Source organism: Catharus ustulatus, chromosome 1, assembly GCF_009819885.2.
Source record: "Catharus ustulatus isolate bCatUst1 chromosome 1, bCatUst1.pri.v2, whole genome shotgun sequence".
NCBI lineage: Eukaryota > Metazoa > Chordata > Aves > Passeriformes > Turdidae > Catharus > Catharus ustulatus.
This window is the reverse complement of record NC_046221.1, coordinates 51,433,656-51,461,130: the sequence shown is the minus strand read 5'-3', so window position 1 is coordinate 51,461,130 and position 27,475 is coordinate 51,433,656. Positions and strand designations below refer to the sequence as shown.

Here is a 27,475-nt window from a genome sequence, read left to right as displayed (position 1 = left end):
CAATTATTTAACCAGATATGTAGATATACATAGAACATTTATTTGAAACACATCTTCCCTCATGATAAAACCTGTTGCAATGTGTCAGTGACAATAACATGGTAGTTGATATGCTAGATTTTCTCTTTTTGGGTGTTAAGACTGAACATGTACATTATTGTACTCCTACAGGGACAAGTATTTCACTTTTCATGCTTAGTTATGGAAACCCTGGAAAATTTACTGTATTAATAGAAAGTTGAACAAACCAACATTTTGTATGATGTCATAAGTAGTAGGAATGCAATCTGATTGAAATTTGTTAAATTATTAACTCCCCTTTTCATATTGAATTATAGCTTAGAACATCTCTTTGTACCTATTGAACAACAGAATCACAGAGAAGGAAATTTATTTGCAGTGTACAATCTATGCTTTTCAGAAGAACAGTGTTTTCTACATGATCAATAGATGCATGGAAATAACCATCAGAACCAATAAGATGCAATGGATTTCAAACAGCCCCTTTTGTGAAGTTTGCAAAAATGAAGTAGCATGATTCCTTTGCTAAGCTCCAGTTCCTGTACAGCTGAATGCAATAAAGTCTAAGACTAATTGACACTACTGGACTCAACAGAACATGCTGTTCTCTGCAATAATCTCTCTGTGAGCCTAAGGGGAAGTTAACATCTTTCTGTGCTTTGTTTCTCACTTGTTTGCTATGTACCATTAAATACAAATTTATCACAGGTTAGGGGCGGAACATTTAATTTTGGTAATGATATAAAAAGTGATCCAGAAAAGCTACAACGTTAATATTACATCACTATATACCCTGTCAAAGGCAGCTGTGAGCCTTCTGTAAAAATCCTGAAAATTTTAATACTCCTATGCTCATGAAGAGTGTTTAACAATGATTCTGGAAGACTACCATATATAGAGAGAATAATTTTCACATTTAAATAGACCATAAATATTTTCCATCGTTTAACCAATGAAGAACATTTTGACCAACTAATGATTTCACACTGATTTAATGCAAATTATGATGATACAAATGCAAGACAAAAATATTTTAAATTTATTACTGTTAACCATAAAGTTCTTCAGAGAAAAGTCTTTCTATAGGAGGAGAACTGGGACAGAATTGGTGCCCAGCAGACTCTGCCATGCTACCAGGGCAGCATGCCTACTGTGGGTAGCAACACCTCGCAATTCTACTTCAACTACTGTAGTGAAGACAAGAAAAAAAAAATCAAAATCAACCAAAATAAAAACATGATCAACCTTTAAATGTCTACTGAACTACAGAACACTAGGGTTGCCTATGACAAGAATAGAAAGTATTGAAGACAGTATGAAAAACATGCACAATCAAGTATCACTTGGTACATAATGCACCTTAGAAAATGCAAATAGCACATGGGGTCTTTGACTACCACATGAATGCACTTAGCATTTTTTTGGTAAAGGCAAAACACTTTATCAAGACATATTTTCCCATTGCTTTTTGAATTGTTAATGTTTTCTGCTTTAACGCCATTCAATAGCATTTTGGAGAAAATAATAGTGATTAGGATAGTAGTTATGACTTTTTTCAGGCTGACTGAGTTTGTTTCCTGGCTTTGAAGGTGTCTGTTTTGACATCCAGTCTTGCTCTTCTTGCCCACCTCTTCCTTTTATCTTGCTGCTCTTTTACTCTTTCTGTACCTCGGCTAGCTTTCCAGTTTAAATGCATTCCTTACAAAAGCCAAAGCATTTTAAAAAGACCATGAAATTTTAATATCACTGATGTTTGAAAAATGTATTATAGGAGCTTTCATTTGAAAGTAATTTGGGGTTTGGTGCCTACAGGGTGCAGATTAATTTAAAATTATTGGTATGCTTCACAAGTCTCTTCCTTAATACATTTCCTAGGTGCCTCCTTTTTATTATGCTTAATTTTAACACTAAAATGGTTTCTTAAAAATATTGCTCTTACAATTAGATGTCTCCTCCAAACTGGACTTCCCTGACACCATTTTAAATGCTCTGCACCTCTGCAACACAATGCTGCAGAGAAATATATTTACCTGCACTCTACTTAAGGTAGAATGATACCAAAAAAAAGTATAGCAGAATCCTGTGCCTCATCCCTAATTCTCGCATATCAAATTCAGTTCTGATACTACAGAAATATTCATGGGAGGCAAAGAAATCTGAAAGTGAAACCATGGTCTATTCCATACTTCAAGCCCCACTGTATAACCTATTCAGTCTATATTCAAATTAAAAATACGTAAGAATATAGTTTCAAAACTACATACACACTGAAATTGCACCTTGCATTTCCTGAGGCAGATTCCATAGGCAGACAGAATACATGACAGGGAGGATTCTGTCATCTCTCCACCTGGCTGAAAACAGGGATGAAGGGACAGGGGGCAATGGCAACAAGTTCCTGCCCAGCACAGGAGGCAGGTCTCCTGTGTGATTATCTCACTGTCTCAGGTGCCCTGGAATAACAGATGTGAGGTTCTGCAAGTGGAAACAAACAACAGCAAGGATGGCGGTTCACTTGGTTGGAGGTTAGACTGCTCCCTGCATCAAAATTGCTTCCACAAAGAAAAAAGGATGGGTCATAGTCATGGCAGACCTGCTTCTGAAGGGAGCAGAAGGCCCAATAGGCTGATTAGACTCACATCTTGGGGTTGTCTGCTGCATCCTCAGTGCCTGAGTTAAAGATGTGAAAAGTTTTTACCCTGATGCAGTTCTCAGATCATTACCCATTAATGATTTTTCAGGTAGGCAGCAATGAAGTCCCAACAAGAAGGCCATGCACAATCGAGAGACTTCAAGGCCTTGGGATGATTGGTTAAGGGATCAGGACAAAAAGTAGTGTTCTCCTCTGCCCTTCCAGTTGCAGGGACTGATGAAGAAAGAGCCAGCAGATTAACAGACTCTGAGCCTGGTGTCATTGACAGAATTTTTGGGGTTTTAACCATGGGCTGGTTTATAGAAGACCAAACCTGATGGTGGCAGACAGAGAACACCTGTCTCAAAGGGAGAAAAGTATCTTTGCAGAGAAGTTATCAGGTCTTTAAACTAGATTTGAAAAGCGAAAAGAATGTAATGCAGCATGCCAGTACTTAAGGGATGGTGTGCTAGAAGGTTCTTTGGTCAGAAATCCCAGTAGAGGCAGGGGATGGAGATGCATGTGACAGTGAAGATGCAAAGGTTACTAATGTGTAAGAAATTATAGAAGTGCCTGAGAATAATCAGTAGGAATTACAGCATCTTCCCACAAAAAGGGGGCAGGATCAGTAACTCAATTTAAGGGCATCTACACCAATGCACACAGCCTGGGTAACAAAACAGGAGGATCTGGAAGTAAACTGCATGGCAGGATAGCTGGACACTGTTACCATCACATGGTGGAAACATGGTGGGATGACTAGCACAAGTGGAGTGCTGCAGTGGATGGCTGGAAATGCCTCTGAAGGCATACACAAAGAAGGACAGATGCTGGGATATGCCTTTTATGTTAGAGAGTGTTTTGATTGTATATAGCTTGACAATGGCGATGAAAGGGTTGTGTTTACGTAGAAATCAGATAAAATGCCAACGAAGCAGATGTCATGGTGGGAGTTTGCTATATACCCCCCAAGCAAGACAAAGAAGCAGATGCAATATTCTATAAGGAGATGCGAGAGGTCTCACAATCACCGGCCCTTGTTCTTGTACATGACTTTGACTTACTAGATAATTGCTGGAAATACAACACTGCAGTGAGAAAACAGTCTAAGAGGTTCCTGGAGTGTGTGGAAGATAACTTCCAGGCACAGCTGGTGAGGGACCCAGCTAGGGAAGGTACCCCACTGGGCCTGTTTTTTGTGAACAGAGAAGGACTTGCGGGTGATGTGATGGTCAGAGGTTTTATTGAGCACAGTGATCACAAAAAGACAGTTTTCAGCTCTCAGAGAGATAGGGAGAGGGGTCTGCAGTCTGGTTACCTTGGTCTTTCAAAGGGAGATTTTGGGCTTGGGAGGCAGTCCTGAAGGACAAAGGGGTCCAGGAAGGGTGCACATTCTGCAAGAAGGAAATCTTATAGGCACAGGAGCAGGTTGTAATCATGTGCTAAATGACAAGCTAGCATGAAAGATAGCCATCCTGTCTCAGGGAAACAAAAAGGTTAAGCGGGGAGAAAATCAGAAAGGCCAAAGGTCAGCTAGAAGTTAATCTGGCTACTGTTGTAAAAGATAACAAAAATGTTTTTATAAACACATTATCAAGAAAAGGAAGGCTAGATACGATCTCCGTCCTTTATCGGCTGGAGGGAAAAACACTGTCACAAAGGTTGAGAAAAAGACTGAGGTACTTAATGCCTTCTTTACCTCAGTCTGTAATATCAGATCTGTTCTCTGGGTACCCAGTCCCCAGAGCCAGAAGACAGAGACAGGGAGCAGAACAAGGCCCCCATAATCCAAGGACGAAGTTAGTGATATGCTACATCACTTAGACACACGCAAGTCTATGAGATGGGATCCACCAAGGGTTCTGAGGGAGAGGGTGGAAGTGCTCACTGAGCCACTTTGCATTATCTATCAGCAGCCCCAGTGGGATGTCTCAGTTGAGTAGAAGTGAGCAAATGTGACACCCATCCACAAGAAAAGCTGGAAGGAAGATCTGGGAACTAAAGGCCCATCAGTCTGACTTTGGTGTGAGAAAACTTATGGAGTAGATCACCTTCAGTGCCATTATGTGGCATGTACAGGACAATCAGGCAAAAGCACCCAGCCAACATGAGTTTATGAAAATTAAGTCCTGCTTAACTAATCCAATCTCCTATGACAAGGTGACCCACTTAGAGGATGAGAGAAAGGCTATGGATGTTGTCTACCCAGACTTCAGAAAAGCTGGTTTTCAACATTGTTTTTCACAACACTTTTCTTGAAAATCTAGCTGCTCATCACCCAGATGGGTGTACAGCTCACCCTGGCTGATGTCCAGGCCCAGAGTAGAGGTGAATGGCGTTACACACAGTTGGAAGCTGATCACAAGTGGTGTTCCCTAGGGCCAGTCCTGTTCAGTGATCTGGAAAAGGGGATCAAATGTATATTCAGGAAGTTTGCAGATAATACCAAGCTGGGAGGGAGTGTTGATCTGCTGGAGGGTAAAAAGGCTTTACAGAGGGATCTGGACAAGCTGGAACAATGGGTTGAGACTAATTTTGTCATACAATGAGACAAAGTGCCATATCATGCCCTTGTGTCACAACAACCCCATGTAGTGCTATAGGCTTGGGAAAGAATGGCCAGTGGAAAAGGACTTGAGGGTGTTGGACATCATCCAGCTGGATACAAGCCAGCATAGTGACCAAGCAGACCAATGGCATCCTGGCCTGTATCAGCAATAGTGTGACCAAAAGGACCAGGGCAGTGATTGTCCCCTGTACTCAGCACTGGTGAAGCTGTACCTTGAATCCTGTGTCCAGTTCTGGATCCCTCAATACTGAGATGGTTGGAGCATGTCCAGAGAAGGGCAATGGAGCTGATGATGGGTCTGGAGCACAAGTCTGATGAGGAGTGGCTGAGAGAATTAGCTCAAAAGTCTTTTTGCTCCCTACAACGACCTTAAAGGAGATTGTAGCAAGGTGGGGGTTGTTCTCTTCTTACAGGGAACAAGTGACAGGATGAGACGTAACAGCCTCAAATTTCATGAGGCGAGGTTTAGGCTGGATACCAGGAAAAAAACTTCTTCACTGAAAAGACTGTTAAGCATCGTAAGCATTGTCCAGGGAAGTGGATGAGTCACCATCTCCGGAGGGATTGAAAACACATGCAAATGTGACCCTTGGAAGCATGGTTTAGGGGTGCACTTGACCATGTTATGTTAATGGATGGACTTGATGACCTCAAAGGTCCTTTCAACTCAAGTGACTTTATGATTGTCTAAAATTTTAAACTACCTTTGACATCCAGACATGTAAAAATGCAATTACAGTAATTTCACAATTATAAGCCACACCATTATGACTAAAATTTTGGTCTGAACCCAAAGTACGGCTTATAATCAGGTGCGGCTTATATACGGACAAAGAACAAAAAGTTGCTGTTGTAGTTTGGAGGACAGGTGTCTGCTGAGAAAGGCAGGAACTTCTCTTTGAAATGGAGAATGTAAACCCCTCCCTCCAAATTATTGTAATTTTGCAATCAAGGGGCTTTCAGGCAAAGATATGGGAATTAGGAATAACAGTTCTTTTCTAGGGAAATTAAAATAGAAATAGAGTACTACAAAGAAACAAACTCCAAACCCTGACAAAGTCAGAGTACAACCTGACACCCTGTCAGGCAGGGTGCTGGTAGCAGTCCCATTAAATGGTGGCTGCATCCTCCTGCAGTGATAGATGTGATTCAGTTGGAGCAGTGGTCCTGTAGAAGGTGCAGTTTCCCTCCAGAGGTCCAGTGGTGATGTGGAGAAATCTGGTTTTCCTCTGGAATCCAGTGGAGAAAGGGGCTACCTTAGTGTCCCAAAACCTCTGTTTTTATCTTGGTAAGAAATGTTGGGTTTTTCCCCCTGGCTGGAGCAACTTCCAATGGGATGCAGTAATTTTATCAGTCACACAGTGGGACTCAATGGGCCATTAGCAGAAAATGACTCGCTGGAGGAAGGATTGGTTGTGAAAAGATAAAGAACAATGTCCTGCCTGGTTTCACTGGATGGCCCATTATCAGAATACCTGCTGTTGAGATAAGGATCACTGCCCCCACCCTCAACAGATGGTGATAGAATAAATACCTTTTATCACATTCTGTATTGCAATGTGTGGCTTATAATCAGGTGCAGCTTATGTATGGACAAAGAATGAAAAGTTGCTTGCACCCGGAGATACGGCTTATACTCAGTGCGGTTTATAATCATGAAATTACTGTACTACGTGAATGGTTTTATTTGTTTATTCTGAAAACTCCATTCCCCAGAATCCTGAACCACACAAAAGCTACTGTAAAATTTGGGGAATAGGAGTTAAATCTGACCAACTCAGGTTTGATAAACTGCATGTAAATTAAGCACCATCCATAAAACACACTCAAGCTGAAAGAGCACTACTATTGAATACCACTTGTCCTGAACTATAGGTATCAAATGAACCAGTCTCATGGAATCATCTGATGGTCTCATTATTTATTATGCACTTTCAACCTTAAGTATAATAGAAAACCTAAATGGCATAGCTTGAAATTACTTAGATCCAGACCTTGTGACTCCCTCATATGTTAATGTACATGTAAAGTTAATGCAAATAAATGTAGAATTCCCACCATATTCATAGACTCTTTAAAGGATGCTTTTGTTTAATGGGAACTGAACAAGAAAATAGAGAGACTGTGGGACCTCTGTGAATCCGCCATGTCTGCCTGCTTCTACCACACCCTCAACTGCCACCATCAAGGCAGAGGCTGTACTCCAAAATACAGATGGAGTGCACTTTAGCAATGACAAAAAAAGAAACGTTCTTGGATTTCTCCTCAGATATCTGACATTTAACTATTTAAAACTCAAAAATATTAAGATTAATAAAAAGGTAAAATCTGTGCTTTCTCTGAAAGGAGTACTACCTTTTCAGGCTACAAATGCAGATGGTGTTCAAATAGTGTGTGTACGTACTACAGGGAAACCCTACCTCTCCTATGATTTTCAAACCACATGCACTGCATTTTTTTCTTGATTCCTAAAAACTCAGGAGCAGGTGCCCAGAGACTAGCATCCACAGAGGGACCTGCATATCTTCTGTGTACAGGAAACACAACTGTTTATGTATTTTGCCATCTAGTCCAACCATGAGGGTCTCTGAAGGTCCCTTCCAACCCAAACCATTCTGTGACAGACCATACTCAGACAAGCACCAGCACAGCCAATTATCATCATACAACAAGAAGCACTGTAAACCCAGTACAGTACTATCTACCTGTTTTAGACAGTTTGCCGGTACTTCTGTTACTTGATGAGCTATCTCCTCTTGTCAGGACGGTTATCCCACCAAAACTGGCTGTCTTTGTTATGGCTGGCTTCAAATTTCGATTTGAGCTGTCCGAGTCTGTGCTGCTCCATGGCCTCTGGTGGTCTGTCCACTTCAATTCATTCTCTGTACTGCTCTGTCGACTACTAGATGTCTTCCCAATGCTGTCTCTGTTACCCCTACAGATATCATGAAACAAAGATTTATACACAAATAAAACCATGTCAAAGCAGACTCTACCTTTAGGTACCATACAGTGACCTTTATAAAGAAAAAGTAAATACTCTGCCTTTTACAAAAGAAGGTCTGAAATGGGATTTGATCCTCATATTTATCTGTCTTCAGCATGTAATCACTGCTATACCCTTTTTACATGCATAGTACTTACCATCTTCTCTTTTTGGATATCTCCTCAAAGACCTTTACGAGATGGGGCTCACACAGCAGTATTACGCAGCACTGATGTAGTATTTCTGTTGTTCGTTGAGAGTTTGCTTCCCTCAGCAAGCCCCTCACCACTTCTCATTTTGCTGTCCATCCCCTATGATCTTTTTCTAACTAACTTCACCTGCACTCTACCTTTGTCTTCATATCCTTATTTCTGTAGCAGCTTGCTCCCAGTGATTGTCAGCTTTGTGAGCTCATCCAAATCCTTGCCTAAATGTGTTCTCTCAGTGTGACCCCAATCTCTTCACTGCTAATGCTTCACTTAGAGACCCACAAGTCAGTTTATTATGTTTCCCCTCTGTATAGAATAGTTATGAAATTCTCTGGGTAGAGGCTGCCTGTCCTTGAACAGTTGCAGAGTGCCCAGTGTACTGTGAGTAATAACACAGTAAGTTCTGTGATCAAAATTTGGAGAAGAATTTGGCTTATTTATGGTAAACTACTTACACTGTACTGCTAAAATGGCAAAACCAAAGTGCCTACCATGGCTTAGTGCACCATCACTGTTATCCCAAGTGATGTTCATAATACTGTATTTGGAAGGATTTTAAAAGACATTTTCCACTCCTCTGTTGTATATTATGGTATAATAGCTTGCAGGTTGAAAGCTATTTCTACAAATCAAAAGGATGGGACTGTAGCTATTTAATTGTTTTTTTGTTTCCGTTTTCCTTGTGGACTTGGTTCCTGCATTTTATTTGGAGAACTTGCTGAGTTGTATCTCTTGGAACATGAAGGAAGAAGCATGTCAAAGATGGGATCAGGCTGTTGCATTCCTTGCCTGTAACACAGCCTCTCTCAGATATGACCAGCAGTGTAAACTGTTGACTATTGCTAGATTCATACAGTGGGAAAGCATGAAGAAAAACAGCACAGAAGCAACACCACAAAAAAAAAAAAAAGGAAAAATATTTTAAAAAGAAATAATCCTTTAAGATTTGATTGGAAAGAAAAAAACCCAAAGTATATTATCTGTAGACTCCTTTGTACTCCTGTGCTTAGAAATTAACAATTCTCTTCTACTTATAGTCTCATGAAAAAGAGGGAGAGAAACAGAATGCTATTGTATCCCCGTTTTTGGGGAACAAAAAATTTCTTTTAGTTACCCAAACTCAAACAGACATTAGCTATTAAGTGTGTATGTGTAGACATCTCCTAACTCTTGCATGCCCAATCCAAGACTCTCAGATCATCAAAGTTAATCCAAAGCAAGGAGGAAGTTTTTTTGCCTGCTGCCTGTGGTTATGGGGTGCAGAAGCAGATGGTCCAGCACTATTCCTTATCTAGTGCAATCTATCTGTCTCCTGCAGCTGCTGTGATGACATGCAGACTCAGCAAGCACACACCAAATTTTCTCCACATACATCCATTTCTCCTCTTAGTTAAAAATTATGTAATATAAATGATGTAGGTTTTAAGTGACATATACAAACCCCAATGCATACAAACATCTAGCATATATCTGCCTTGCTGTCCATGTGCCTCAATAGATGAAGGGTACACTCCTGAAAGCATCCATTCCATCTGCCTCCTCTGTTCCTCTTGTGGCAGCTGACTCACTTTTAAAGCAGCCTGGTTGATCTGAACTGAACATGTGGGAGCTGATGGTGGGGAAGACAACCTTTCTAAAACTCTCAGAAGAACATTGTCACCACCAGATTCAGTCTTCCACTGATCCAGTGTGTCAATTGGTAGAACTCTCCATGAAAACAGAGACTGACTCTTAGTGATTTCCTGTTGGCTTGGGATGCTCTTTGGGATATGGGATGCATCTGAATGTTCTCTATGTGGAAGGAATGGGAGTTGGGAAGACAAAGTTAACAGAAAGAAGTTTCAAAACACAGATACTTCAGATAAGGGAACTTCAATCAGTTTTGCCTCAATGTAATTTTACCTCAGTTTTTAACAAAGCAACAAAAGGAAAAAGGGTCAGTCTGGGCACTAGTCTATGAAATGTGCCTGTCATATATGCTCCAGCAAAAATGAGCTACCACCATAGTCACAGTCTGAGCAGCCAGGCAGCTGAAAATCACATGAGGCAGTGAACCAAAGAAAAGGGTCCTGTTGTTACCTCTGCATTCACAGAACATGGGAAGAGTGGGGTAGAACTCTGTTCTCCATGCTCCTTTCCAACCAGAAAATCGACATACCCACACATGTCAAGGTGTGCCTTGGCAAGGACACAGATAGACTCACAAGTGGGATGCGCTGGGAAATAAATATGAAATAAAATTCATACAAACCTAAACAGCTGTCTTTTCTTATGCATATCATTGCATATGCTACTGTCTTCCAACAGCCTACTGAAAAATGAAAAGAAAGATTATGCTAAAAACCATGGTAATTCAAATTTATCTGATCTGAAAAGTTTTATTTGATTTCTAGATACATTTTTCAATTTGTTAAAAGAATCAAGGCTAAAATTGCCCCCTCCTCCCTCAACCCAGGGAGGCTGAGGGCCATTTAGCATTTCCTGTTACTGAGCAACGTAATTCTCAGAAGCTAAGGAACCATACATCTCTATCCATAGGAAAATCCATAAAAATATCACCTAATAAGAACATAAAAAATGCAAGCCATCAAAATACTGCATATGTAATTTTAAGTACTTGGTAAATCACTTGGAATTCTTTGCAGCTCAGACAAACGCTCAAATCCTCTGACAAAAAAGAAAGGCAAAGCACTTAAACACAGAACTAACTTTCAGCATAGCCAATCAACTAGATTGCTCATGTGCACGGGGCTAAGTAAAAGTTTAAGTGCTTCACCTGATCAAAGGCTGTAGAGCATGCAGTAAGAAAAAGCAGTGTTCTGCAGAACACAGATGAAATCTCTCTCAGGACAGCAACAGTGCAGGCAGTACAATTTCCAACCTGGCCTTTTAGTGGTCTCCACTTGGGTAGGCATCCTCACACTGGGTTGGTCAGTCAACTCCCGGGTTCAAGGACAGAAAGCCGTGTGCAAATACCAGAACTGACCACATTCTCCTGCACACAGGTATGGGATCAAATGCATAAACCAGAGGAGGCCTGGCTATGGAGATAATGGTTTAACCACCCTACATTTAGCAGCACAGCTTCTAAGTGCTTTCCATGCTGACTTGGAAACATGAACAACTGTGTTATCTTTATCACCCCAATCTCCCCTGAGAGGGAAAACAGGTTTATGGGAGCATCTGCTTTTTGCTTTAGGGGTTCCTTTGTTGCAATTTTGATTAATTTTGATAAAAAATATCTCCATAGTCACTATACAGAAGCAGCAGCTGAGGAAATACCCTTGGCCCTCAGAATATGAGGTGGTTAGATGACAGTGATTATGATTTCCTAAGGGAGAAGTACAGAAGTGGCCATCGGAAAAGCTGGTTTGTACCATTACTGTGGAGTCATTTTCTATGGGAACAGCATCACCCATAAATGCAGACTTAAGGATGGACAGAGAAGAAAATACTGTGAGAGAGAGCCTCTCCTTATTCAGGGGGGTCATAAACAGTTTCTAAACCTGTGCAGGACAGACTTGGGTCAGCACTGCTCAAACACTCACCAATTAAATTCCCACTTTTGGTTAAAATCCTCATCTGCCATAAAGGTACACAATTTCTAAGATTTTCAACTGAGTTAAGCTTCTTTATAGCTCTTATGGAGCCAACACTTCCTATTTTGTAGATCTCAAACACAATTTCCTCTTCTGTTTGCTTTGAGTGGATTTAACATAACAAAAATATAATTTGCAAGAACTATCATGCAGCAACACAAAGTAACAGTGAGCTCAAATATCACCATCTCATTACCAGACAGCAGCAGTAAAGCAAGAACTTGTATGGAACTTGTGGGCCTTCACAAGCAACAAGTGATGCCAATGCTGCTGCTCAGTCCCACAGGATAGCAGTTAAACAACAGACACCAAAGTGTGGTGTTTCATAAATACTTGCATCCAGCCACTGCTAGAGTGCTTTTTAAAGATCAGTAAGTAAATTCTAAAGGCACTCCAGAGACAGAATGGTCACTTGAAATTAAAGCTTAGGTGGCTCCCCCTCTCTCCCACAATCTGTTTTTGAAACTGAAATGCAAAAGCCTCAGGAAAGCAGCAGCAACATTTTGTCTGCTCACATACCACACTGCAAGGCAAGCTCTATTACCCCTTTTAAAACACAAAACCACTGCAGATAATATGGACTGAAAACTTGCTCAACTGTCTTTATTGTTTACATTTGTTAGGATATATGACTATTGAACTACAGATAGACAAAAAAAAAATCAGAGAAACAGCTAAGTTTAACACACACACACAAAATAAAGCTATTTTTACCTGTTTTCCACAAAAAGGTTTTCCTGGGAGCAAACTGACTGAAAAATAAAAAAGGCATTGTATCAGACGTTCTAGATATGCTCTGCTGTTTCAATTTCTTCCTTGATTTTAGAATTACCATCCCTGCAGAGGCTTAAGGGGATTTCAATTCATGCATCATTTGCATTTGCAGAAGACAGGAGAGAAAAAACAGTCAAGAATAAGGTCAGGCCAATAAAATAAATTCCATGCATTACAACACATTGCCAATGAGGGGTCTCAGTTTGGGAACAAACCGAAACTTCTCAGTTGAGACATCTGAAGAAGGTCCTATGTGCAAAATACTGGCAATTTGAAGGGGAAAAATGTTTTTCCTGCATAATATAAGGTTCCACTGGTCTGGCCTGTCACCTCAAAATAAAACTGCAGGATAGCACCAAGCTGTAGGTAGGAAGGACAAACAGAAGGAAAGCATGCAGAATTGGCAAAGTTCCTCAAAGGGAGAGAGGAAACTGCAGTACTTAGAAATAGAGTGTGACTTCATATTTTATGGTTGAAGAGGGAATACTGAGATATAAAATGATAATAACCTTCTTAATAATACTGTTAACAAAAATCACAGCAAGAAGGCTGTCTGCTGAAGGACTTAGATTCCAAAAAAAAGGTAAAGTGTTTAGAAGAAATAAATCCTATGGGCAAGCATATAATTCTTTCAGAATTACTTAATTTTTTATGCAAAGAAATGAAGCTGTGCTCAATTTCCCATGAATAATTCTCCCTCCTTGATTTTTTCTTTTCCCTCCTATTTCATGTTTGCTACACAAAATGCCTCGTAGCTGTCACTGGATTATATCTCGATCAGGTGCAGAAGAAAGAACAGTCAGCACTTGCACTGAATATAAACAAAAGGCAGACCAAGGGAGGGCATGAGAGATCATGCCCATTACTTCTATAACAGTAGGACTCAGCCCAATGAATAATAAAATTGCCAAATGCCATCATTAACTGTGTCAAATTCTAGCAGTATGGGATAGGCAGAGACTTTGGATGCTTCTGTTTTGAAAAGAGTGAGCTAATGACCCACTCAAAAGAGTGCCGGCCAACACCAGAAGCAACACCCTGCTTATTTTTAATGCTCCAGCTGATGCCTGGACAAAGTTTTCTCTTGTCACCACAGCTAGTGCTACTCCATCAATCTACAGAAGGAAGAAATTTATCTTTGAGATGGCAATTAGAGTGTAATTCATCCACTCAGAATCCATATTAGGGAACATTTAACAGTTCTGTGGCTTCCCAGGTAAGCTCCCACCCTGCACTCCTGCTAAATTTGCAAGGCACTAGGCTGCATCAGGGGCAAATACGTTTCTCCTTAGGCATGAAGCCTCAGGACATCAGGATCAAGTTCTCCATTGCCAGGAACCAAATTCCCACCAGTTACAGTAGACCTAGAGTTTCATTGCAGGCTGAGAGAAGATACAAATTGTTTCATCTAAAATCGTTGGGATCCTTTGTACAACTACAACACTGAGCCTTTTCTCATTTTTATGTACCTTGCTCAGGTACCAGGTTTCATTAACAAATGTGCAGACTTTAGCATAATCTGACTATGCTGAAGCAAAAAGCCCTAGAAAAGCATACTGAAGTCACCCCACAGACTTGTACAACCACAGCTGTGGGGTTGTGTCTTCATCTTGAGCTTCATGATGGACATCTGTGCACCGACATTGTGCAGTCACATCGCAAAGCACAGGCTTACAGCTACTCTTACAGAAAAACCTTTGCTCAGACCAGAGTACTGGACTGTGTACCCACAAAGTTACAAAAGCCTGTAATGCACTTGTCTATATTTATTTTATTTGATTAAAGTTTTTAAAGAGACTGGGGCATAAAACAGAATAAATATCAAGCAAGCAGAAAGGTCTGTTTCCTTCTCAGTGTCTTGATGGGAACCACTAGCAAGTGTATACAGACTTTAATCTGAGTCCACAATAATTCCATTTGTCTTCTTGGTTTTGATGATGTTGACACAGTGCCACACAATCCCTGGGAATTGTTCTTCAGACAGGTGTGACTCAGAGGCAGAGAAGACAGGCAGTTTTTTATTATTTTATTCTTACTGTTAAAAATCAAATGGCTAAGCAGCTCTGGATAGAAATTTAACTACTACAAAGTCAGGACTCACTTTCCTGATGTATAGCATCAACATTGCTCAATTTAAAGCATCAGGAAAGCTTAAACACACAGTACAGTTGTTATCAAAGAAATCCTTTAAACACTTGACTCTTGTTTATCCTTTATACATATTGGCAACAAACGTACCAGATGTAAAAATTATGTAAGATTACCTACAAGCTGATGTCCTTGTGATCTCTGCATGCAAGATTAACATTAGGGTGCTCTGTAGAACTAATTGTTATTTATGAAATGAGTATTTCACTTTTCCAGTTTCGAAGAACCTTTTAAAGACTCAACCGGAAAATGTGCATCAGTGCTGCCAGTGCACTAGATATACTGGGAGTTGCTGTTCCTGCTTTTAATTACATTAGCAAACACAGATAACTATTAATATGCAGCAATATCCTTCAGTGGATACTATCAGATAATAATTTTCATATCAGTTAACAAGATGTGATAGATCTCAGGCTTTCAACTAATGCTTGTTATTTGACCTGCAGCCACAAAGAAAGTCTCTGTACACCAGTACAGGAGTTTTAATACCTACAGGTTTATGGTGGCCAGCACAAGGTATGCCTTTGATTTGTTTTTATTAATTTTAAGCCCTCTTCTTCCTAATCTTTTCACACTAGAGGGACAGAACAGGCTGAAAACACGTCTACATATATTTCTTTTGTTTCTCTTTTAATCAGAGATTAAGATAAAGATGCTCTGAGTTTTCTTAACTACAGGAATCATTACTTACTGTACCTAAAGGATCTGGTTCTTCAGAATACACTCCTCGGTTAAAAATAGATACTACAGTTGGCAACTGTAAAAATAAACAACATGGTGTATTTCCTGTAATAAGTTTCATGTGTGCTATGGGCAACTCAAGCATTTGTGTAAGTAGGGAAAAAAAATCTACATCTTTCAGTGAATACAGAATGAGTCCTAGAGAATTCATTTTAGAACACTGAAAGGTCCTAGAGTGACTCTGGCTCATGGGGTTATACATTGCTCTAACCTTGAAGAATAAAATTTTCCCCATGTAATTTGATTGCTAGTCTTTACAACCAAATTTCTGCATGTTTAAAAGCCAAACATCGTGTACCATTTATGCAAGCATTTGGGATTCTCTGTTAAATCCACACAGACGGAAATAACAACTTTTTTATTCCCGTATGTTGTTTTTTGTCTTTCTTGGACAGTAACTTTGGAACTTTCCAAACACAACTAAAGCAGACATGGAACTTCTCTGCAAGACCCTGACAGTGCAGGTCCTCTGTTCCAGTGTACTTGGCTGTAAAATTCACAAATTCTTTTAAGTTTCCAATAAAAACATGTTTTTAAAAGGAAGATTTTAAGTTTTGCAATTAAAAAAACAAAAACCTTGAAAATAGTTTAGAGCATAACAGAGCTCAGTCTGCACTTTTCTACTGTTAGCAGCCTCAAAAATTTGAGGTGCACTTTGCAGTTCTTATTTCAGTGAGGTGGAATAATCATGTTTATTAACTATTTATTTCTTCACCAATCCTTTTTATTCAAATATTAAACCAACATGCTTCTCAACCCCTGCCACTTGCTGAGACAGGAGTCATTAAAACTTCTAGCCCTCCTTGTCAAAATTTGTAATAGCCAACATAGCAGATGAAAAACTTGACAGAAAGTATAATTTAAACTAATACCAGACTAATCATCATAAGAACTATCATAATGATGGCATTTCTCATGAACATACGTATTTCATTAAAACCTTCCCACTTGGAAATGAAGAGATCTGGTGCACTAGAGTCCTGCAAAATCAAAGGAAGGACAGGTAAGCTTTATATTGTTATGTGGGGTCTGGGTTAAGACATTTTTCACAGCACTTGAAACATGGAGGAAATTTTTTGTCCTGGTAACCAGACTGCCTTTTCCTCATAAATTTTGTTTAATTTTATGACTCTTGGGCTGTTATCTAAAGGGTTTTGGGTACCGAAAACATGTTTGTGAGGGGGAGGGGGGGTTGTTGTGGATGCAACAAGTTACAGCAGTACTAATGACCTTCATGGCTGCCCTTTGAAGACCTCCCACGCAAGCTCTCTTCATGCATACTCTAATTAGAAGTGATGCATCTGTGATCCATTTGCTAAAATTCATAAGCAAGGCACTGACAAAGGTTTGACTACAGCAGTGTAAACAGTACAGAGGTAATAAAAACACCACATGATTAATCCATGTTCGACTTTCCTTCTATATCTGTAATTTGCAGAGTAACAAGGCTTAGGCACCTACCTCACACAAACCTGGGGAGAATTAGATTAATTAATGACTGCAGAAAGCCTGAAAAATTCACAGTCTTACATGCAGTAAGTGACTATCTATTACAGGAAGCCATTTCTCTCTTTGCTAAAATTGAAAAAATACATTGTCCACCACCACAATCACTGGCATCATCCTAAAAATACCTTGTATTTTTAAAAATACGTGTGGCAAGGGGTGCTCCACTCAAAAAAGATCAACTAAAACACAGATTGCTGTTATATTAAACATATAGCTTGCTGAAACTCACTGCACTATGATGCTCACTAACACCTACAATATCAGAGAGAGAGAGAGAGCAAAGGAGTGGACATGAGAGAGAGAAGGAGAGATAGCTAGCATTGCTGATCTGTAAAAATGCTCCCTCCCAACTCCATTTAAAATGCCTGCCACAAAGCACACTTTTACTTAGGTCTTGCCACTCGAAAATGATAACCCAATGAACCACACCAGCTTCCTGCTGTGGGGCAATTCAAATTCTCACCACTTGCCTGTTTTCAGAACTCAAATACAGTAATTTCACGATTATAAGCCGCACTGAGTATAAGCCGCATCTCCGGGTGCCAGCAACTTTTCATTCTTTGTCCATACATAAGCCGCACCTGATTATAAGCCGCACATTACAATACAGAGTGTGATAAAATGTATCTATTCTATCACCATCTGTTGAGAATGGGGGCAGTGATCCTTATCTCAACGGCAGATATTCTGCTAATGGGCCATCCACTGAAACCAGGTGGGACATTGTTCTTTATATTTTCACAACCAATCCTTCCTCCAGCCAGTCATTTTCTGCTAATGGCCCATTGAGTCCCACTGTGTGACTGATAAAATTACTTCAACCCATTGGAAGTTGCTCCAGCCAGGGAGAGGAGCCCAACATTTCTTACCAAGATAAAAACAGAGGTTTTGGGACACTAAGGTAGCCCCTTTCTCCACTGGACTCCAGAGGAAAACTGGATTTCTCCACATCACCACTGGACCTCCGGAGGGAAACTGCATCTTCTACAGGAGCACTGCTTCAACTGACCCACATCTGTCACTGCAAGGGGACTGCGGTCCCCATTTAATGAGACTGCTACCAACACCCTGCCTGACAGGGTGTCAGGTTGTTCTCTGACTCTGTCAGGGTTTGGAGTTTGTTTCTTTGTAGTACTCTATTTCTACTTTAATTTCCCTAGTAAAGAACTGTTACTCCTAATTCCCATATCTTTGCCTGAAAGCCCCTTGATCTCAAAATTTTAATAATTTGGAGGGAGGGGGTTTACATTCTCCATTTCAAAGAGAAGTTCCTGCATTTCTCAGCAGACACCCTTCCTCCAAACTACAACAGCAACTTTTTGTTCTTTGTCCGTATATAAGCCGCACCTGATTATAAGCCGCACTTTGGGTTCGGACCAAAATTTTAGTCAAAATGGTGCGGCTTATAATCGTGAAATTACTGTATCTAAAGGTAACAGCAGCAATACACTATAGAGCCACTTTCAGCACACTTTTCCAGCCACCCCTGTTTCTCAGCCTGTATTTTTAGCTTCAGCTTGTGATAGAAACTAGACTATTTGGTAATAACTTTCATTTGGTTATTTTTAGAATTTAGCCCCATCTGAATTTTGCTTCAAGACCCAAAGATTTTTTTGTTTTGCACAAGCTCTTTTGTTATGTGTCAAAACCTCTTATATGTCATAAAAGAAACTTGTTGCAAAGAGGCTCTTGCAGCTCTTAAACAACTTGGCAATTCCACCATGCATAGCCTATGACAGTATTTACATGAGAACAACATGCTCAAGGCAAAACGGAAATTGAAGGGCTTTTACTGAAATCATCTCAGCCAAAAAAGAAGTGAGGCTAAAATATTTAGCTGTAGCTAGCTATTTACTAAGAAGTAAGTGAGACAACACACATCTTAAAACTATACAGTGTATTCTGCCAAAAAAACCCAACTTGGACAAGTGCAATTCCTAAACCAGATAATAGTACTATTAGCCCTGCAATATATGAACAGTTTTAATTTAAAAGGACAGATACGATTTTCAAAAATAGTTTTAATTTGGTTTATTCCTATATTCCTCATAAATGGCAGAACTCCCACTGAGATATGAGATAAAACATTAAAATCGTGACTTGTTTCTTTTTTTCTCCCTTTTATTACCTCATCATTACAGTATTATAGCAAATTGTGATTCTCTTCTTTTTTTTTCTTCCACAAATATCAGGTATTGCTCACAGATATTTCAGATTTAAATATTTTCCTTAGCAATATACCTTGTCATGCAAATTCTGATTTTTGGTAAGGGCAAGAATTTTAATGCTTGTTTCATTTTATTCCTTTCAGAATATAATAATCATCAACAGCATGATTGATTCTTTTTAATGGTAGAAATACAGTTTAATCAGTCATTTAAACAAAAATTATTCTACTCCATGTTTAACCTCTGCCCTTTCTTTGTTCTCATTGTTTCTTTGTCTTGATGGTACAGCACTGGCCCAAAATACCAAAACCCTGAGGAGTCTCTGCAGAAGGACACTTAGAAAGATTTGATCCACCTTAAAAGAAATATAAAATAACACAGTTCTTTGAAATTATTGACAGTGTCCACTTAAATCACTGCTCTTCAGCTAGCAAAAGAGAAGGAAAAAAGAGGCAAACCTAGGCCATGTGAACATGAACATTCAAAGAAACAGGACAGACACTCCCCAGACAACATGCTGGGCCTGATCTCTCCTCTGCCATTCTCCCTGCAACTCTCATCACCTCACTCTCCAGAAACAACCTGCACACCTCTAATGCTCCTCTGAGACCCTCTGTGCCAATCAGCTTTCCCTGTCACTTCCAGCTCTACAGGGCAAGTCCAGCTGGAGTGTTGTCGTAGGAGGGGGGCAAATCTGTCTGACTACTGACGAAGGCATGGCACTAAAGAGGCAATTAAAATAACTACTCACATCTTGTGCAAATATTCTCTCCCTCACTCTCTGATACTCCTCTTCTCTCTCTTCAATTGATTTACTTCGTCTGTCATCTCTAAATGGAAGAATTCTGTTTTGCTGAGCAGAAAGAAAACCAGGAGGGTTATATAAGATGAGCTGTTAAAAACTGCGATTAAGTAACTGTCAGCTGAGAATAATAAATGTTCACTTAAACAAATTAAGCACGAAAGTGATAGCTGCCATTCCTGCACAAAGAACCCTGTGAGACTGGGCGCTTGAGTATTTCCAGTTAGATACTGCACATGGGTTCATAGAGCAGGTGGCCAAAAGGAAGCTTTCTGTACAGCCTCTGTGGGCCCACCATCCTAAAATTGGGTGTTCTCACCCCAGGTCTAAGTGTCATTGCTCTCAACTGCTAACATTTCTTGGTTCTCCTACCAGCTGTGAGGAGTAGGAGGGCAGGCAGGGGCGGGCTACCTAAGGAATCAAGAAAGAAAGAGGGTAACTAGGCTGCAAGACCTAAACTATAAACCCTAGAAGAAACCCACAAAGTCTGTGTGTGCAAGTAGAAGTCCCAGATATTCAGCACAACAGTTTTAACCATTTTCACACTGTATGGAACCCTTTACTGAAGCTTTCCTGGGAAAAGATGGGCCATTTTTGCCTCTTGGTAAATGACACTGTGGGAAATGGCTGTGCCATGGGAAAGAACAGAGGAGATGAGCCCCAACTGGGAAATGCTTCACTGATAAGTGGGTTTCAAGGACTGGTCCTTCTCTCCCCTGCATCCATGTACTGGGTGAGATAGGTGATGCTGTTTTCCTCTGACTGATTCCCATGGTCACCACACCCTGAAATTGCTTGGGGTTTGTTTTCAAAGCCATCTTGGATGCAGCACAACTGGCAAGGCTGCCATGTACAACTGAAAGTCAAGAAAAAAAGAGTGAAAAAAGAAAAGAAAAAAGCCAGTCCTTTACTGAAAACATGAAGGGAAGTGTCAGCAAGAGACTCACTGGTTGGTTCCTCCAAAAATATAATCCTAGCAAAGAAAGCATTCACTGTTCTCTTACCTGTGAGAATTTTCTCATAAAAGCAAATAACATCAGAACCTCTTTTTTTCTTTTTTTGGGGGGGGTGTTTTGGTTTTTGTTGATTTGTTCCACATACACAGCTTGCACTGGATTGAAACAGCATGACATCTGCTTTTAAAGGAAGCAAAAACACCCATATTTCCCTGGTGCTCCCCTACTCTCCTAAGTTAAGGTAGTATGGCACAGGCAATACAGGGGAGAACATCTGCCACAGTACATGCACAAGCAAGTTAGACAGACAGTAAAAGGTGGTGAGGGCACAGGAGGAGGAAGGGAAGTAAAAGATGAACCTAATTTAATTTTGGTCAAAATACATTTTAAGATGGTTTAAAAAAAAAATCAACCTAGCCTCACCATCACATCTTTGTGACTATTTTTTTTTACACCTTTTTTCTCCTCTCTCCTTTTTGGGCTACATCAGTTCATCACTGGTCCATACTAAAATCCAGGTCTGAATGGGTACAATGGAAGGATAACAACTGCCATAATTAGGCAAGACATTGAGGAATGCGACTGAGACAGTCTTCCACGAAGCCTGGAGCCACTGGTATTTCCCCTCCCATGGTCATGCAGCAAGTCCTGCGCCAAGCAAACCACCCATGCAAACCCACACACTTCCACGGCTGAAGCAGCCACGCTGGGGCTCCATGCCATGTGTGCCAAAGGAGGCAGGGAGGGGCAAGAGGGCAGGGCAGGAGGAGAGCAACAACAAAAGCACAACAATAGCATCAGTCAGCCCACCTTCAAAAACAGAACAAATTTCAGCAACTCTCGAACCGAGAACCAACCTGATTGTCTTCTTTATCAATACTAGAGTTATCTCGCTTCAAGATAAATCGCTTCTGGGATTCTTCACCTTTTTCTCTTTAAATGTTCAGAAAACCTTTGCTCTGGTCTGCCAGCAAAGTAAAACATAGCAATAAAAAATCTTTCTTTTGGTTGTGCTTTGATCTTTATTTCTCAGAGTTCTTTGTTTTCACAAGAGGTATTCCAGTGCAAAAGCAGTTACCATTTGTGAGATACTGCCTGTAGCTGTCTGAGGCTGCTGTATCGCTGCTAACTGTTATTGCTAAAAATAGCTTTTGTTGTTGTTGTGTAGCAAGGAATGGGAATACAAAGTCTCAGTCACTGAAATATTTAGACTCTCCTCACTGTGCCTGAAGGAAAGGGAAAACAAAAATTACCACATTGTATTTTAATTTGCTTCTTTCAGTAGATGGAATCTCTAGCAACACTGCCACTTTATGAAGCCTATTCATCTTGAAAAGCAAGGAAAAACTAGTAGAAATCTTAAAAAACACACAACCAAAACCAGCCACTCAAGAGTTTCCTCATTTCTAGTAAGCAAAACCAGTAAAGGGAGGGACTGATGATGTTTCGCTTGAATAAAATTCTATCTCATCACCACTAAGTGGGAAAAATACTCCGAAATAAATCATAGAACATCAACTGGTTAACTGATTTAAACTCATACATTTACTTATTTATTTATTGTAAAAGCCAAACCCCAGGGTTTTGGCTCAACATTTTCAAGTTTATAAACTGTTATGATGCCATTCTGTGTTCTCACCTTGTGCAAAAAGAGAACTATAAGAATCAACTTTTGTGACCAAGTTGGTCACTGCCAATGCCTTGTAGCTGTCCATAAATAACACTTCAGCCTGCACCACTCCCAGAGTGGTAATATTTTAAGGCTGCAGTTTCTAAATCTGCAGTGTCTTAAGCCCAATCATGTCAATAGGGTGACCAGTGGCCTCAAGAACTGAGCTCACATTCATATGCTGCTATCACCTGATTGAGGGGGCTATTACTGCACAAACTAAGTTTTTAAAGCAGCAATACACAGTGAGATTTCTCAGGGAACACAAGCCTTGTCCTCAGTGCTGAAAGAGCTGCCAACAACAGCGGCGATAGGAGATGCTCGTGTCTAGATACCTATATAAACAAGCCACAAAGCTTCCACTGACATCAACAGAAGCAATGGTGAAGAAATCAAAAGGCAGAATTTAAAGAGGTCAGTGCTTTTGCAAATAAGAGTCCTCTACAAACTTTAGAAAAACATCTCAGCTTCATCTTATTTCACAACAGAAAATTAAATCTGATGGATAAATCAGCAACCATTTTGTTGTTACAGCGTTACGGATTTCAAATCAAAATGCAGCACATATTCATGCCATAATTGCAGTCCATAATAATTCATTGTCAGATATACAGGAAACATTTGTAATAAACTGTAAGAAATTCACTAGTAAGGCACACCAGCTATCCCGCCTGTCTTTCTGTATGAATTTTGAGCACTTCCACTTCTGCTCACAATTTGCATTTTTTGTGACAAAGCAACAAAACACAATATCCCAATTTCCACAGATTTTGACAATTCAAGAAATCTCTGACCACAATCCATAGCTATAGAGCCCAAGCCACTAGACTCTCTGGATGCCCTACTAGCCTTCCTTAGGAAAACCCAGAGGACCATGGCTCTCCGCATAGTACTTTCATAATCTAATGGATCATTCACTGTTTCCTCATAAACAGAAAGGCTACAAAGCCCCATTAATGGATTGCTAGATGGGTTGTTCTCCCTTTGCTCCCATTAATAAGCACTATGCCTGTGCAGCCAGAAATGAAGAATCATTCACTCAAATATTGTGCTTTCACAGGACTGAGAATTCCTATTTTTCTAGTTTTATGCCTAAAGCACAATTTCTGTAGTTGCACCATCACTGTAAAATTTAGCTCTGTGAATTATCTACTGAGAATCTAATAAACTATATGCAAAGAAAAATAAATTAATTAGATTTTAAAATTCAGGAAAAAAGTCATTAGAGAGGAAAAAAGCTTGAAAAGATTTTGAAAAAAGTCACCTCCAATTACAGTAGTTTCACGAATACAAGTCGCACCATTTTGACTAAAATTTTGCTCCCACACCGGAAATGTGGCTTATACTCAGGAGCGGCTAATATGTGAATAATTTTCTGACATTTACAACCTCAGAAGTGCCAGCCAGGGTGCTGAGCCGAGCACCTGCTAGTAAAAGCCGGTATTTCGCGATTGTTACAAATTGTTACTCTGTTGTGCCGCGGGTGGAGCCAGGCTCCCTGCAGGTAGCATGGGGGGCGGGGAGAGACGCAGGAGAGCTCTCTCCTGCCCTCCTCTGCCACAGCCCGGGGGAGAGACGGGGGGGGGCCCCGTGCCACCATTGCTGCGGCCCGGGGGGAAGGCGGGGGCCCCGTGCCGCCATCGCCGTGGCATTTTTTAAAATTTGAAATCTCATTTTCACTTCTACTATTTTTATTTTACAAAATATTTCTATTTTTCATAAGAGAAAAGGAAAAGTATAAGATCAGACCAAAAGTCAAAATTAATGTTTCAGCGTGTGCCTGCTAATAAAATTCATCTAGAAGTCCAGTAGGCGATCAATTTCCAGTTGTGAAAAAAAATTTGCATGGGCAGGGAGAGTCTGCAAATGTGCAGAGCACCCCAGAGAACCAGGGTTATCTTCAAAACCATGAGAACATCCACCCCTCTTAGCCATCTCTGCAGCTCTGGCCACTGTTACCAGCTAGGTTGCAAGAAACATGATCATTTCAGTTCATAGGGATGGAAAACGTGGGAGAAGACTGTCACATGAGATTTAGGATACCATACCAATAAGTATCTTCAGGCACACCAATCTGCAGGCCTCCCTCAAACGCTGAAAATCATCAGAAATCATCAGTAGAAAGAAACATAGACTAACTATTTTAAAGAAGATATTCACACATATGCTTGTCTTTTTCTCCTTAATACTGTCTAATGCATCTAATGCATTTTCTCTTTTAATATCTACTGTAACAAAAAAAAAAAAAAAAAAAAAAATTAGTAGGATACAAATGGCAAACAGTGTTTAAAACCAGTAAGTGACACCAAAATGTTCTGAATCACTTGGGTAGAGAAAAGGTTGACTCTGAAAAGGTTTGGGTCTGTTCCACTGATGGAAGCCAGTGTAAACTCCATATTCCCAGCTTTAAAGTTCCCTCTAACAGCATAATGTATCCGTTGTATGGAACCACAGACACTGTGGTTATTCTGGGGAAATCTGTTATACTAGTTTATGAATTTGCAGGTGAATCAACTGCTTCAAAATGAAGAAAATAATGCACAATTTTGTGTATGATATAGTGTAGTGTCAATATACTAACAATATACACAGTAATTTCACAACTGTAAGGTGCACCCCTTTGACTAAAATTTTCCCCCAAACCCGGAAGTGCGCCTTATAGTCCGGTGCCCCTTATATAATGTACAAAGTTGTGACATTTGCCACCCCAGAAGTGTGAGCCGTGAGGGAGTCGGCAGTGCCATGGGAGCTGGGTGGAGGCAGGCCCGGGGGTCCATGGCTGCCGGGTAGGGGTTGGCCCCGGGGTCCGTGGCACCGCCCCGGCCGGGTCCGGGCAGGCCCGGGGGCCCATGGCTGCTGGGTTGTGGCGGGGCCTCTGCCAGAAACCACATGGGGGGAGCTGGGGGCGGAGCCTCGCTGCAAAAAAAAAAGTACGCCCTATAGTCCGGTACGCCTTATATGATCTACAAAGTTGCAAATTTTGCTGACTCCCAGGGGGGGCGCCTTATAGTCCGGTGCGCCTTATGGTCGTGAAATTACAATAATACAGCAGATGCAGTGAATGACTCTCTTGTGAGTCTTAAATTAATAACAATCACATCTACTCATTTGAGTTTTTTTAGCTGATACTGCCACTAGTAGTCAGCACAATGTATAAGATTGTGATCATGCATGTATGGGAGTGAATTTATCAAGATTATTTTTAGTATGGGATAAATTGAGCTCTTCCTGAAGTCAAAGCAAGGTTTGCAATTATTATTATCACTACAAACCTATTAAGAAATCGGGAACTTCATCACTGTTACAACACTGGATACCTAAATTATTTCTTAAAAAAATTTTAAAAGTGGGACTTGGACAGCCTTTTTTTGACGAGACACTGAGAACTTCTGAAAGTATTATCACTAACTCAAGTACTCTTCATTATTTAGAGATCTTCCAAAAAAAATAGAAATCATATACAAAGCAAGCTACAATACCAATACTATACTGGCAGGTTGACCATGGGTAACAGTACACCCATCTACTTGGTCAGAGCCATGTGTAAAAAAAAAAGATATGTAAATACTTGCCTACAAGCAATGCTGTCTATCTGTAAGATAAGATTTCATTTAATCCATTCAGTATATCATTTACCCTCCATGGAATTAGTGCATCAATTGAGAATCTCAAAGCCTACTACTCTGTAAAAGAAGTTAAAGGAGGAAATGCCTTTTAAATCAATAAGATTTTTTAATTTCGAGGACTCTACTGAGAAAACCAAAAAGAATGACCCAGTTATACCTTAAAGGCTCAGAAACCAACACAAAAGGAGGGGGAAAGCACACAGGGTAAAAATATGTTTGTGTGGTGTGTTTATGCTTTGTTTTGGTTTTATCTAATATAACTTTTGAATAATTCAAATTTTTATTGCTTAATAATATGAATGGAAGCAAAACATCTGTGCCTTGAAAATGAACTTCATAAGACCACAACTGTATATAAATTCATTTCATATTTCCTAACAGCTTTCAGGTAGTTTAGTCACCTTTCTGGCAATGTAGTTCTGAATGGAATACAGAACATATTTCTTCCTTCCCTGTAAAGCTTTTGATCAGGCACTAGAAATGTTTAAGAGAGACTTGACCTGAGTGTAACTTAGTGCATCCTCAGGCAGCTGAGTAGTCCCCTTCTCACTCCCAGATTCCAGACCCTTTGGACATCCAAGACAGCCTCTCCTCTCCATCCTGCCCAGAAGTGTAGCACCTTTATATTCAGGTAGGTGCCAGTAGGATATCTCCAGGTAGTCAACTTCAGTAGGCCTCCTGCAGCACCCAAACATTTCACCATTAAAAGCTTCCCAAAACTCTTTGAGCATCTGCGAACTTCTGCAAAGTCTGCTCCCATCACTTTAGACCATTTCCTAATCTCTTTTTTTTTTTTTTAACCCCACAGTAAAGAAATTACTTTTTGTCAAGTGATCAGTTTAACCAAAGGCCAGACACAGTTACGTTACAGGTATCACTACCCAGTGTTTTTCCCTGGCTCAGGAGCATTTCTACATACTTGTGTGCAATATCAAGTCCAGACTTGGGGAGAATACTCAGGTAAAATCTCAGGGCAATACTGTGTTCCCCTTTCTCTTGGCTGTGCTCCTTCCCAGGCAGACAGTGATCATGTCGAAACTTTCAGCCTCATTTCTGTGCTAGCACT

General features: G+C 40.3%; 1 protein-coding gene across 1 annotated transcript in view; it reads right to left on the bottom strand.

Annotated features, from left to right (window-relative positions):
* The window catches only part of ARPP21 (cAMP regulated phosphoprotein 21), a 149,628-nt gene that overhangs the window by 59,048 nt on the left and 63,105 nt on the right, over positions 1-27,475 (bottom strand). The window contains 6 exon segments of the mRNA XM_042780057.1: positions 7,928-8,157; positions 10,669-10,728; positions 12,731-12,768; positions 20,108-20,209; positions 21,972-22,047; positions 22,049-22,078. Of these exon segments, the coding sequence (XP_042635991.1) occupies positions 7,928-8,157; positions 10,669-10,728; positions 12,731-12,768; positions 20,108-20,209; positions 21,972-22,047; positions 22,049-22,078 (536 nt within the window).